The sequence below is a fragment of the Pan paniscus genome, chromosome 22, assembly GCF_029289425.2.
Source record: "Pan paniscus chromosome 22, NHGRI_mPanPan1-v2.0_pri, whole genome shotgun sequence".
Classification (NCBI taxonomy): Eukaryota; Metazoa; Chordata; class Mammalia; order Primates; family Hominidae; genus Pan; species Pan paniscus.
In genome coordinates, this window is record NC_073271.2 from 42,223,621 (window position 1) to 42,235,948 (window position 12,328).

The following is a 12,328-nucleotide window of genomic DNA, read 5'->3' on the forward strand; positions in this document are numbered from 1 at the left end:
GGCTTCTGGGTCTCTAGGCACGTCCAGCCCCCACTGGAGGTGGACAGGGCGAGGTTGGTCCCGCCAGGCCTCTGCTCACAGCCAGAACTCGACGGCACCCCTAGCCCACTTCCACCCCAGTGTGCACCTTGCGCCCTGTTGAGCACAGCCCCCCCAGCCCCACCCCGTCCTATGACCATGCTGACTGACTCAACGTCCTCCTCCAGGGAGACCCCGGCAGGCCTGGATTCAGCTACCCAGGACCCCGAGGAGCACCCGTGAGTCACAGCCTGGGATGGCAGCTTCCAGGAGTGGGTGGACATTGTCCCAAGGGCCCTGAAGATTCCTAGTAGTTCCCTCAAGGCCTCCTCTGTGCAGAAGAAAGTGTGAGGTCCCTCCTGCGGGACAGAGTGGTGAGAAGGCTTCGGGTGACTCAGTGAAGGACAGGTCCAGCCCAGCATCAGGAAAAGAGCACAGCTCAGAACGCAGCACAGTGGCCTCACCCAGAGTGTGAATGAGCGAGGGAGGGAAACGGGGCTGCAGAAAGCTGCCCAGAGGGAGGAAGGAGCACTGGGATCTGAGGCTGAGTCACCCTGGCTTCTGTTTGCTTCACAGGGAGAAAAAGGCGAGCCCGGCCCACGCGGCCCCGAGGTATGTGTGGGTCCTGGCCACCTGTGCCCACCCAGGGTGGGGGTCTGCACGCCCAATTGCTGGGAACACAATGCCCACCGTCACTGACAGGACCACCCCTGTCTTGGGATGGTCCTGGCTCCCCAAGGCCCAGCCATGTCACCTATGCTGAGCTCTGGGGGAGCTGTCAGCCACTGGCTGGTCCCTTTGCAACCAAAGTTCAGGCTTTGCCAAAAAAACCACATAGATGCTCCCGTTTAAAGGACCCCAAAATGCCAGATCGATTTTTCCACATAAAAATCTCACTGGTGTCCCTGGTAGAGACAGCTCCTCTGTCCCAGGTTAACATGTGTTCCCTGTCACAGGGAGGCCGAGGCGACTTTGGCTTGAAAGGAGAACCTGGGAGGAAAGGAGAGAAAGGAGAGCCTGTGAGTGTCGCCGTCCCGAAGCCCACAGCAGCTGGGCAGAGGCAGGGAGGGGCCCTGAGGCTAAGCATGTGCATCTATGAGTACAGGAGAACGCCAGGCAGCTTGGCCCCAGCCATGAGCACCACCCCCACCTTCCTAAAGGGAACGGCTGGCTCAGGGGCCCCCTCCCTCCACCCAGCCTCCCTTCCAGCGTCCCCCCAACAGCATCCCCCCCAGGGTCCCCTCCCCCATGTCCCACACACAGCATCCCCACCCCAGCGTCCTCCCCACAGTTATCCCCCAGAAGGTGCTCTGTGCCTCCAAATCCCTAGCCTGGCCAAGGGTTTAACCAGGGCTGCAGGTTGGTCTGGAACTGAGCACAAAACAAGGGATGGATGGATGGGCAAATGGATGGATGGGAGGATGGGTGATGGATGGAAGAGTGGGTGAATAGAGGATTGGGGGGTGGGTGGATAGGTGGGTGAATGAGTAGATGTATGGGTAAGTGGGTGGATAGAAGATGGATGGATGGATGAGTGGATAGGTGAGTGGGTGGATAGAAGATGGATGAATGGATGGATTGCTGGATGAGTGGGTGGGTGGATGGATAAGTGGATACATGGGTGAATGAGTAGATGTATGGGTGAGTAGATGGATGGTTGGGTGGGTGGGCGAGTGTGTGGTTAGAGGATGGATGGCTGAATCGATGAGTGGGGGGATGGATGGGTGGGTGGGTGCATAGAGGATGGATGGATGAATGAGTTAGTGGGTTGGCAGATGGATAAATGGGTAGGTGGATGGATGGTTGGTTGGTGGTTGGGTAGGTGATGAGTGGATAGATGGGTATGTGAGTGAGTGGGGGGGGATGAGTGGGTAGGTGGGTGGGTGGATGAATGGATGATTAGGTGAATGAGTGGATGGACAGACGGACAGTGGGTGGATGGATGAGTGAACGGATGGATGAATGGGTGGGTGGGTGGAGGATGGACGGACAGGTGAGTGGGTGGGTGGATGGATAGATGGGTGGGTGGACAGAGAATGGGTGGATGAATGGATGGGTTAGTGGGTGGCTGGGTGGATGGATGATGGATGGGTGATTGGGTGGATGGGTGGGCGTGGAGTTGGTGGGTACATGATAATGGGGTGGAATACCCATGGATTGGAATGAGCTGTTTTGGCTGCCATTTCTGGGACACCCAGCTCTGCCAGGCCCCTACCCCTCTGGTGGGCCAGGCTCTGACGGTGGCCACTCGCGGCCTTTCCAACTCTGGTGCCAGCATAAGGAAGGAGGAGGCACGGCCTTGTCTTACTCCTTGCACCTGTTAACCACCCCCCCCCAAGGGAGGACCCGTGGTTGGGGACAGCACGGGGGGCCCTGCTGTGTGCAGGGACTGTCCCTGTGGCCACTGAAGCCCACCTGTCCTTGTTCCTTCTCAGGCGGATCCTGGTCCCCCTGGTGAGCCAGGCCCTCGGGGGCCAAGAGGAGTCCCAGGACCCGAGGTAGGTGGCTGGCCAGTCCCCATGCCCTCCCCCCGACCTGCCAGGCCAACGCACACCCAAGCCTCATGGTTCTGCCCACGGTGGACCCACGTATCAGTGGGCAGTGGCCTGGGAGAGACTCAGCCACCCAGCCTTGGCCCCAGAGTCTCAGCCTCATGGTGGACCCACGTATCAGTGGGCAGTGGCCTGGGAGAGACTCAGCCACCCAGCCTTGGCCCCAGAGTCTCAGCCTCATCCTTCCTTCCCCAGGGTGAGCCCGGCCCCCCTGGAGACCCCGGCCTCACGGTAGGTGTCACATGGGGCAGAACCAGTGTCCTTCTCCTGCCAAAACTAGACACCAAGAGCAGCAGGGGTGGGGGAAGGTCAGCTGACAAGGTCAGAGAGCAAGATCAGTGGAGGAGATCAGAGGGCAAGGTCAGAGAGCAAGCTTGGTTGGGGAAGGTCACAGGGCAAGGTTGGTGGGGGGAGAAGGGTGGCAGCGAGGTTGGTAGGGGCAGGACCCGCCAGCCTCCCCGCATGGCTGCCTCCACACGTGGGCTGGAATGTCCCGGGACCCCCAGGCCAGGACCTTGCTGTGGAAACTCTTCTGGGGCCCCGGGGGGACTGCCCTGCCTGCCGTGTGCATTGCAGGAGTGTGACGTCATGACCTACGTGAGGGAGACCTGCGGGTGCTGCGGTGAGGCACTGCCCACGGCAGGGTCGGGGCCCATGCACCGGGTGGAGGGCGGGAGTGCGGCAGGGCTGGGTCATCGCTGGGTCCCGCATGTGCACGTGACCCTAGGGTCTGAGGTCTCCCCGGTACCCCCCCAGACTGTGAGAAGCGCTGTGGCGCCCTGGACGTGGTCTTCGTCATCGACAGCTCCGAGAGCATTGGGTACACCAACTTCACGCTGGAGAAGAACTTCGTCATCAACGTGGTCAACAGGCTGGGTGCCATTGCTAAGGACCCCAAGTCCGAGACAGGTCAGCGGGGCAGGGGCGGGTGCAGCATTGCACGGGGGCCGGGCGGGGCGTGGGAGGCGATGAGATGGGAGAAGTACAGATGCGTCCCTCCAACGAGGGCCTCTGCATGGCTGGGGATGCCCCAGACCCCGAGGCCTCTGGCGACGCCCTCACGCGTGCGGCTTGCAGGGACGCGTGTGGGCGTGGTGCAGTACAGCCACGAGGGCACCTTTGAGGCCATCCAGCTGGACGACGAACGTATCGACTCCCTGTCGAGCTTCAAGGAGGCTGTCAAGAACCTCGAGTGGATTGCGGGCGGCACCTGGACACCCTCGGCCCTCAAGTTTGCCTACGACCGCCTCATCAAGGAGAGCCGGCGCCAGAAGACACGCGTGTTTGCGGTGGTCATCACGGACGGGCGCCACGACCCTCGGGACGATGACCTCAACCTGCGGGCACTGTGCGACCGCGACGTCACAGTGACGGCCATCGGCATCGGGGACATGTTCCACGAGAAGCACGAGAGCGAAAACCTCTACTCCATCGCCTGCGACAAGCCCCAGCAGGTGCGCAACATGACGCTGTTCTCCGACCTGGTCGCCGAGAAGTTCATCGATGACATGGAGGATGTTCTCTGCCCGGGTGAGCGTGTGGGCGCGGGGCAGTCGGCCAAGGAGCAGCAGGCCCCAGCCGCTGTCTAGCGTGAGCCCCAGGGACACCCCTCACCTGAGGGACGAATGTGCAGCCCAGGATGTTGGGCTGTGGGTGGGAAGGGGTCGGGCTCTCTCGGGGCTGCAGGGCGGAGGCCAGCTGCACCCTGAGCCCGTCTAGGCAGATCAGTGAACGGTCACTGAGGGTTCGCTAGGGACTGACCCTGGCCTGGCCCGGCCTCTCTCCTCTCTTCCAGACCCTCAGATCGTGTGCCCAGACCTTCCCTGCCAAACAGGTAATGCAGGGCACCCTGAGCCACCACCCTAGACTAGCAAAGCAGCCCTGGTGTCCTTCCTCCTCGAGGGCCGGGCTGGGGGAGGGGCCGTGCAGGGACCCGGGGGGCGGCGGAGCCACTTCGGAGGCTGCTCCTTAGTGAGATGGCCCCAGGATGGCAGCACAGGGGAGGAGGAGCTCGGGGAAGGCAGGCTCCCGGGAACGCAGGAACAGCATCATGAGGCGGGTGCTGCTAGCCTGGCGCTGTGCTCGGCGTGTGGCCACTGGTCTTGAAGGGCCACCATGGGCCTTGCAGTCTCCATGAGCTGGCCGTGCATGTGCCACTCGGAGGAAGCCCTGGATTGAGTGAGTGAAACCATCCCGGGGCGGAAGCACCGACACCCACCAGCACCAGCAGGTCTTGCTCCAACCCTGGCCTGCCTCGGAGCTGCGGCTGCGGCTCTCATGTCTGGGAGTGGGGGAGCCCATGTCCCGGATGTGGCCCACGTGGGTGTGAAGCTGGAGCTGGGGGCGCCGTCCAGGCTCTGCTGGACGTGGTGCTGCCCCCATGGTGCACTGCTGCACCGTACCTGGGCCCACAGAAGGTCCCCGGGGGCGTTAGGAGCTGAGTCCCCCTCAGTGAGCCGTCCCCTCCAGGAGTGTGAGGATGGGGACGCCATGGAGACAGGGTGGGAGGGTCCGACCTGGAGGACCACAGGGAGGAAACCTCAGGGTCTGCGGTACGAAGTCAGCGCTTCCTCAGCACGCGGGTCGCGGTGTGCGTTCCATGGGGAGCTCCCGGTGGGTGAGCTGGGCCACTGAGCACATTCACAGGCCCTGAGGCTGCCCCAGGGGAGGAGCCGTGGACTCGGAGCCGAGGTTCCCCATACGTGCTCCGACAGAGAACCTAGGGCTTGCACCTGGGTCTGGCTGCCCTTCAGCAGGCGGGCAGCCTCTGGCCCCACAACAGTGGGCTGTGCTTCTGCCGCCGAGGTGCAGGCGTCCTCCCCTAGGGTCCGCCAGGGCCTGCATCAGCACCAGGGGCACCTGGACCCTGAGGGCAGGAACCAGACCTTGGCTCCTCCACCCAGCCCCTCGTTCCTGACGGGGCAGGGAAGTCTCGGGACCCCATGATGGGCGACATGGCGATGGTCACCCTGGGTGCTTTGCTCTCTATCAGATGGAGGCCTTCCCCTCCACTCTGGGGTCCAGTGTGAGTGGCCGCGTGCTGCGTCTTGTCAGGTCCTTTCTCTGCATCTGTGGATGTCACGTGACCTTTCCTCTTTAGCCCATCATTGTAGTTGGGAGTGAGTTAGCCCGTTGAGCGTCATTGAATTTCCAGTGTTGAGCCAGCCCTGCGTGCCTGGGATAAACGCACCTGGCCGTGGTGTGTGGCCCCTGATTCGCTGACGCCTGCCTGAGGGTTTGCGCTTATCGGCGACATCAGCCTGCACTTTTCTCGTGCTCTCTCTGGTTCTGGCCTCAGGGTGACGTGGGCCTCGTAGGGTCCCATGGTGGCTCCTCCCAAGACGGTGACATGGGGTGAGCCCGTTCTCCCTCCTGGGAGTGGGTCACTCAGGCCGCCAGAGCACCACAGGGAAAGCAGCCAGGGAGGACACGGAGGCCCTTGAAGCTCTGGCCTCTTCTGAGGCCTCCAGGACCTGACAGTGAGTGGGAGCAGCCCTGGCAGAACCCCTCCCCTCCTCTCGGCCTCCCTGACACCTCTTCCCCGACACTCAGAGCTCATCCTCCTTCCCAGCTGTTTGCAATTTCAAAGTGAACTCGACCTTGTGGCTCCAGGAGATGCAGCAGGGACAGTGTTAAATCGGCTTTCACCAGCCCACACGGCCAGGCATCCTCCTCGGCCCTCCTGGGCACTGGGTGGACACCACTGGCTGTGGCCTGGCCCTGGCCTTCTCCAGACAGCCCTGTCCACCCCAAAGCCCAGCCACCCTGGGCCTGCAGCAGGCCTGTGGAGTTCTCAGTTGCGTGGGGACCAGAGGGTGCTGGAGAAACAAACCAGACGCAGCTGAAGGCAGTCAGGGCAGGGCCCACTCAGCGATAAGAGCTGCATAGGGGCCACAGCGTAACCTGAGCTCCAGTTGGTGGAAAGAAAAGGCAGAGACGTTGCAGAGGCCAGGTCTGCTCAGGGGAAGACAGTTCTGGGTGTAGAGGACTCACATCCCAGAGAGGCTGAGGAAGGGTTTGCCACCGCAAGCTTTCTCAGGCGGGCTCTTGAGGGGTGGCTGGGGTCTTCCTGGCGACAGGGCCTGCGGCACTGGAAGCCCTACTGGAGTTTGGCGTGTCTCCGGCACAGGTTTGGACAGAGCTATTTTGTGCTGAAAAGTTTTCTCGGGGTCCGTGGTGTCCCCCAAAGGTGCCACCGTGCGGGTCTCCTAGCTCCCTGGCAGCTTCCTGTCCCTGTACTCACTGCCCCCACGCCTCCTGCCAAGGCCGAGCCACACACCCGCTCCACCTGCATTTCCTCTACCAACTCGCCAGCCCAAATGCCGCTCTTCACTCTGGCCTCGCTAAGCGGCCGCCCGAGGAGGAGCTCTAGGCCGACGCCCACCGCAGGCCTTACAGTCTTCTCTGGACGCTCCCTTGCAGATGCACCGTGGCCTGGCGGCGAGCCCCCGGTCACCTTCCTCCGCACGGAAGAGGGGCCGGACGCCACCTTCCCCAGGACCATTCCCCTGATCCAACAGTTGCTAAACGCCACGGAGCTCACGCAGGACCCGGCCGCCTACTCCCAGCTGGTGGCCGTGCTGGTCTACACCGCCGAGCGGGCCAAGTTCGCCACCGGGGTAGAGCGGCAGGACTGGATGGAGCTGTTCATTGACACCTTTAAGCTGGTGCACAGGGACATCGTGGGGGACCCCGAGACCGCGCTGGCCCTCTGCTAAAGCCCGGGCGCCTGCCCAGCCGGGCCGGGCCCTCCCTGCCACACTAGCTTCCCAGGGCTGCCCCCGACAGGCTGGCTCTCAGTGGAGGCCAGAGATCTGGAATCAGGGTCAGCGGGGCTACAGTCCTTCCAGAGGCTCTGGGGCAGCTCCCAGCCTCTTTCCACGCTGGTGGCCACCGTGTCCCTTGCTGCGGCTGCATCTTCCAGTCTCTCCTCCGTCTTCCTGTGGCCGCTCTCTTTATAAGAACACTGGTCATTGAATTTAAGGCCCACCCCAAGTCCAGAATGACCGCGCAAGACCCTTAACTCACTCCCGTCTGCAGAGTCCTTCTTTGCTACATCAGGTCACCCTCACAGGCTCCAGGGTTTGGGCGTGGAAGTCTTTGGAGTCCCTTACTTAGCGGCCCAGCTGGGCTGCCGTGCGTCTGGGATGGGGCTGAGGGAGGGTGCTGCCCAGGTGCTGGAGGATGTTCCAGCACCAGGTTCCAGCGGAGCCTCGGAAACAGGCCCCAGAGGCTGGTGAGCCTCGCTGGGTGTGGGCACTAATCCCGTGCATGGTGACTCGTGGGCGCTCACGGCCCACCTGGTGGCAGGTGAAGGCTTCGGGTTGGGCAGCAGATAGTCTTAGGGGAAGCTGGCAGTCCTGGCACCATGACGCATCTGGGCTGGTGTCATGCACAGTAGGGCGAATGGCCACAGCTGCCTGCCAGCAGCCCTGATCCCGGGGTGTCTGCACCCTTCCAGCCCAACCTCTGGGTCCCCAAAAGCACAGTTGGGGGAGCATCCACCAGGCACGACCTCTGCGGTCCTCAGAGGACTGAGCAGAGAACCCCAGGGACCACAATGTTGGGGAGCGGCAGGGATCACCATCCAAAGGGCGCGGCCCCCACGGCTAGCTGACCCTGACGTTCTGACTGCAGGAGCCCTCATCCAGGCTGGGCTCCTGCTGGGCACGGCTGTGACCATTTCTCATGGCCAGGTTCTCGTCCCCACACCCACTGCACAGGGCAGGCCAGGCTGGGCTTCCCACTGTGGGGATGAAGGATCCTCCACAGGAGGAGGAGAGCAGAGTCCACAGACATCCCAACAGCCTCAGCCTCCCTGTGCCTGGCCGGCCCCCACAGCTTCCCTGTCTCCTCCAGGCCCCACAGACACTGATGAATGGACAGAGACCCCAAAACCAGCTGCCCCGTGCATGTCTGTCTCCATGTGTTTGGTGACAGCAGTGAAAATATTAGTTTTGAGGAGGTTTGGGAAGCCCAGCGGTACCTGAGGAGTTTCTGGACATTTAAGCCGGTTCCTAGGTGTGGCCTTAACAGGGAGGCTGCCCTTCCTTTCACTGAATAAGCTGCGTCACTCATAAGCTCACTGAGGGAACCCCATCTGCCAGCTCGTGCATGCTCAGACGACATCCATGTCTCAAGCGTTCTGTGAAGGCTGCGGTGCAGCGTGAGGTCACCCTGCTGTGTTCAGAGCTTTGCTCACTGCCTGCGGGGCTGGACCGTTGCACCTCCAGGGCCCCCGGAAACCGAGTTTCGGGTCAGGGTCCTCTGTATGCATTCCTGGGGGTCCATGTACCAGCTGTGACGACGTCCAGGGGTTGGGCTGAGAAGCAGACACCCTTGGGGAAACTGGCTCTGTCCCTCCCCTCCCCCATCCCAGGAGCTGAGGTCCTGGTGAGGCCACAGGGCCAGGTCCACGCAAGGACTGTCCGTGTCCTGTCCTGTGGTCTCTGGCCCCACATGACACCCACACGTGTGGTGGGCAGCCTGGCCTGGGTTGTGGCTATGGCCAGGCCCCCAAGCTGTCCCCGATGCCCAGGACTGGTGACCACCCAGGCAGGTGGGGGCCCCACTTGGTAACAGAGTCATAGGGCAGAGCCCACCTGGGCTGCCACAGAAGATCTGGCTGCCCCTGTGCCCACTGCTCCCCACCATGGCCAATCAGAAGAGTCAGGGGCTCCTGGTCTTTCCGGGAGGGACGTGGCCCAGCCAGCTCTAGGTGTTCTGAGCAGCTCTGGGACCCAGCGAGTGAGGGGTCAGGCTGGGGGTGTCAGAGCCAGGGTCCTCCTTAAGTACCTCCCACACCACACAGACAGTGGCCCTTTTGTGGGCAGCAAATTCTTGAGCCATGAAAGGATGCTTTGGGCCCCTTCCCTCCCAGGAGGGCAGCCTGTGCAGGGATGGCGCTCAGCAGGTGGACTGGGCCTGGGGCCTGTGTCAGGGTCTCAGGCCTGGGAGCACCAGCAGAGGAGATGGCGGCTCCCAGCAGTGCCACCTCAAAGAGGCTTGGGCTGAGGACCCACACCCAGGGCTGCCCTGCAGAAACGCCCCCGCAGAGCCCAGTGGTCTGTGGGGTTGCAGGCAGGGTGCGAATGGAAGGGCACAGGTGCGGGGCTGGCGCCTGCCCGGTCCTGCCCACCTCCCCTCCGCCCAGCCCGCACCTGCGTCTCCCCACAGAGCTGTCCGTGGCACAGTGCACGCAGCGGCCCGTGGACATCGTCTTCCTGCTGGACGGCTCCGAGCGGCTGGGTGAGCAGAACTTCCACAAGGCCCGGCGCTTCGTGGAGCAGGTGGCACGGCGGCTGACGCTGGCCCGGAGGGACGATGACCCTCTCAACGCACGCGTGGCGCTGCTGCAGTTTGGTGGCCCCGGCGAGCAGCAGGTGGCCTTCCCGCTGAGCCACAACCTCACGGCCATCCACGAGGCGCTGGAGACCACGCAATACCTGAACTCCTTCTCGCACGTGGGCGCAGGCGTGGTGCACGCCATCAATGCCATCGTGCGCAGCCCACGTGGCGGGGCCCGGAGGCACGCAGAGCTGTCCTTCGTGTTCCTCACAGATGGCGTCACGGGCAACGACAGTCTGCACGAGTCAGCACACTCCATGCGCAAGCAGAACGTGGTACCCACCGTGCTGGCCTTGGGCAGCGACGTGGACATGGACGTGCTCACCACGCTCAGCCTGGGTGACCGCGCCGCCGTGTTCCACGAGAAGGACTACGACAGCCTGGCGCAACCCGGCTTCTTTGACCGCTTCATCCGCTGGATCTGCTAGCGCCGCCGCCCGGGCCCCGCAGTCGAGGGTCGTGAGCCCACCCCGTCCATGGTGCTAAGCGGGCCCGGGTCCCACACGGCCAGCACCGCTGCTCACTCGGAGGACGCCCTGGGCCCGCGCCTCTCCAGCTCCTCCCACGGGGTCCCCGTAGCCCCGGCCCCCGCCCAGCCCCAGGTCTCCCCAGGCCCTCCGCAGGCTGCCCGGCCTCCCTCCCCCTGCAGCCATCCCAAGGCTCCTGACCTACCTGGCCCCTGAGCTCTGGAGCAAGCCCTGACCCAATAAAGGCTTTGAACCCATTGCGTGCCTGCTCGCGAGCTTCTGTGCTCAGGAGAGACCTCAAAGGTGTCTTGTGGCCAGGAGGGAAACACTGCAGCTGTCGCTCGCCCACCAGGGTCAATGGCTCCCCCGGGCCCAGCCCTGTCCTCCTAGGACATCAACTGCAGGTGCTGGCTGACCCCACCTGTGCAGACCCCACAGCCTTGATCAGCAAACTCTCCCTCCAGCCCCAGCCAGGCCCAAAGTGCTCTAAGAAGTGTCACCCTCATGGCTGAGGGTCTTCTGTGGGTGGACGCATGATTAACACTAGACGGGGAGACAGCAGGTGCTGAGCTTGTTTTGTTCTGTGTGGAGATCTCAGTGAGTTTTTGCTGTTCAGACCCCCAGGGTCCTTCAGGCTCAGCTCAGGAGCACCACAGTGAACCAGAGGCTCCACAGGCAGGTGCTGACCTGGCAGGAGTGGGCTTGGCGGCCATCACAGGGCACCACAGACACAGCTTGAACAACTACCAGTATCGGCCACAGACCTGGAGGCATCAGCCGGGCCATGCTTCCTCTGGAGGGCTAGAGGAGGGCTAGAGAAGGGCCTGCCCTGGCCTCTCCCCAGCATCCCAGGGTTCCTGATCTCCTGGATAAGGATACAAGTCACCACACTGGACTGGGGCTCAGCCTGCTCTAGAATACCTCACCTAAGTCACACTGGACCAGGGCTCAGCCTGCTCTAAGGTGAGCTTACCCGAGACACTGGACCAGAGATCAGCCTATCCTGGGATGAGCTCACCCGAGTCACACTGGACTAGGGCTCAGCCTATTCCGGGATGAGCTCACCCGAGTCACACTGGGCCAGGGCTCAGCCTGCTCTAGGATGAGCTCACCCAAGTCACACTGGACCAGGGCTCAGCCTGCTCTAGGATGAGCTCACCCGAGTCACACTGGACCAGGGCTCAGCCTGCTCTAAGGTGAGGTCACCCGAGTCACACTGGACCAGGGCTCAGCCTATCCCGGGATGAGCTCACCCGAGTCACACTGGACCAGGGCTCAGCCTGCTCTAAGGTGAGCTCACCCGAGACACTGGACCAAGGCTCAGCCTATTCCAGGATGAGCTCACCCGAGTCACACTGGACCAGGGCTCAGCCTGCTCTAAGGTGAGGTCACCCGAGTCACACTGGACCAGGGCTCAGCCTATTCCGGGATGAGCTCACCCGAGTCACACTGGACCAGGGCTCAGCCTGCTCTAAGGTGAGCTCACCCGAGACACTGGACCAGGGCTCAGCCTATTCCGGGATGAGCTCACCCGAGTCACACTGGACCAGGGCTCAGCCTGCTCTAAGGTGAGGTCACCCGAGTCACACTGGACCAGGGCTCAGCCTATCCTAGGATGAGCTCACCCAAGTCACACTGGACCAGGGCTCAGCCTGCTCTAAGGTGAGGTCACCCGAGTCACACTGGACCAGGGCTCAGCCTATTCCGGGATGAGCTCACCAGAGTCACAGTGGACCAAGGCTCAGCCTGCTCTAGAATGACCTCACTGGAGTCACACTGGACCAGGGCTCAGCCTATTCCAAGATAACCTCACCCAAGTCACACTGGACCAAGCTCACCCTGCTCCAGGAAGATCTCACCTGAGCTCACTGCATCTGCAAGGACCCCATTTCCAAACAAGGTCACATCCAGAGGTCTGGGGCTTAGGGGTTGGGGTTGGGGTTG

At 62.7% G+C, this 12,328-nt stretch overlaps 1 protein-coding gene across 2 annotated transcripts in view; it reads left to right on the forward strand.

The window, feature by feature from the left end:
* Positions 1 to 10,641, forward strand: part of COL6A2 (collagen type VI alpha 2 chain) — a 35,533-nt gene extending 24,892 nt beyond the window's left edge. Inside the window, exons 19-28 of one of the 2 annotated variants that reach the window (XM_034948259.4) lie at positions 207 to 257; positions 595 to 630; positions 975 to 1,037; positions 2,454 to 2,516; positions 2,766 to 2,801; positions 3,147 to 3,192; positions 3,327 to 3,479; positions 3,648 to 4,100; positions 4,366 to 4,404; positions 9,747 to 10,641. In XM_034948259.4, coding sequence (XP_034804150.2) covers positions 207 to 257; positions 595 to 630; positions 975 to 1,037; positions 2,454 to 2,516; positions 2,766 to 2,801; positions 3,147 to 3,192; positions 3,327 to 3,479; positions 3,648 to 4,100; positions 4,366 to 4,404; positions 9,747 to 10,345 — 1,539 coding nt within the window. In that variant the 3' untranslated portion in view covers positions 10,346 to 10,641. Of the gene's footprint in view, positions 1 to 206; positions 258 to 594; positions 631 to 974; positions 1,038 to 2,453; positions 2,517 to 2,765; positions 2,802 to 3,146; positions 3,193 to 3,326; positions 3,480 to 3,647; positions 4,101 to 4,365; positions 4,405 to 6,992 lie in introns of both variants that reach the window. The other variant, XM_034948260.4, reaches the window with a different exon arrangement.
* Positions 10,642 to 12,328: the final 1,687 nt, after the last annotated feature.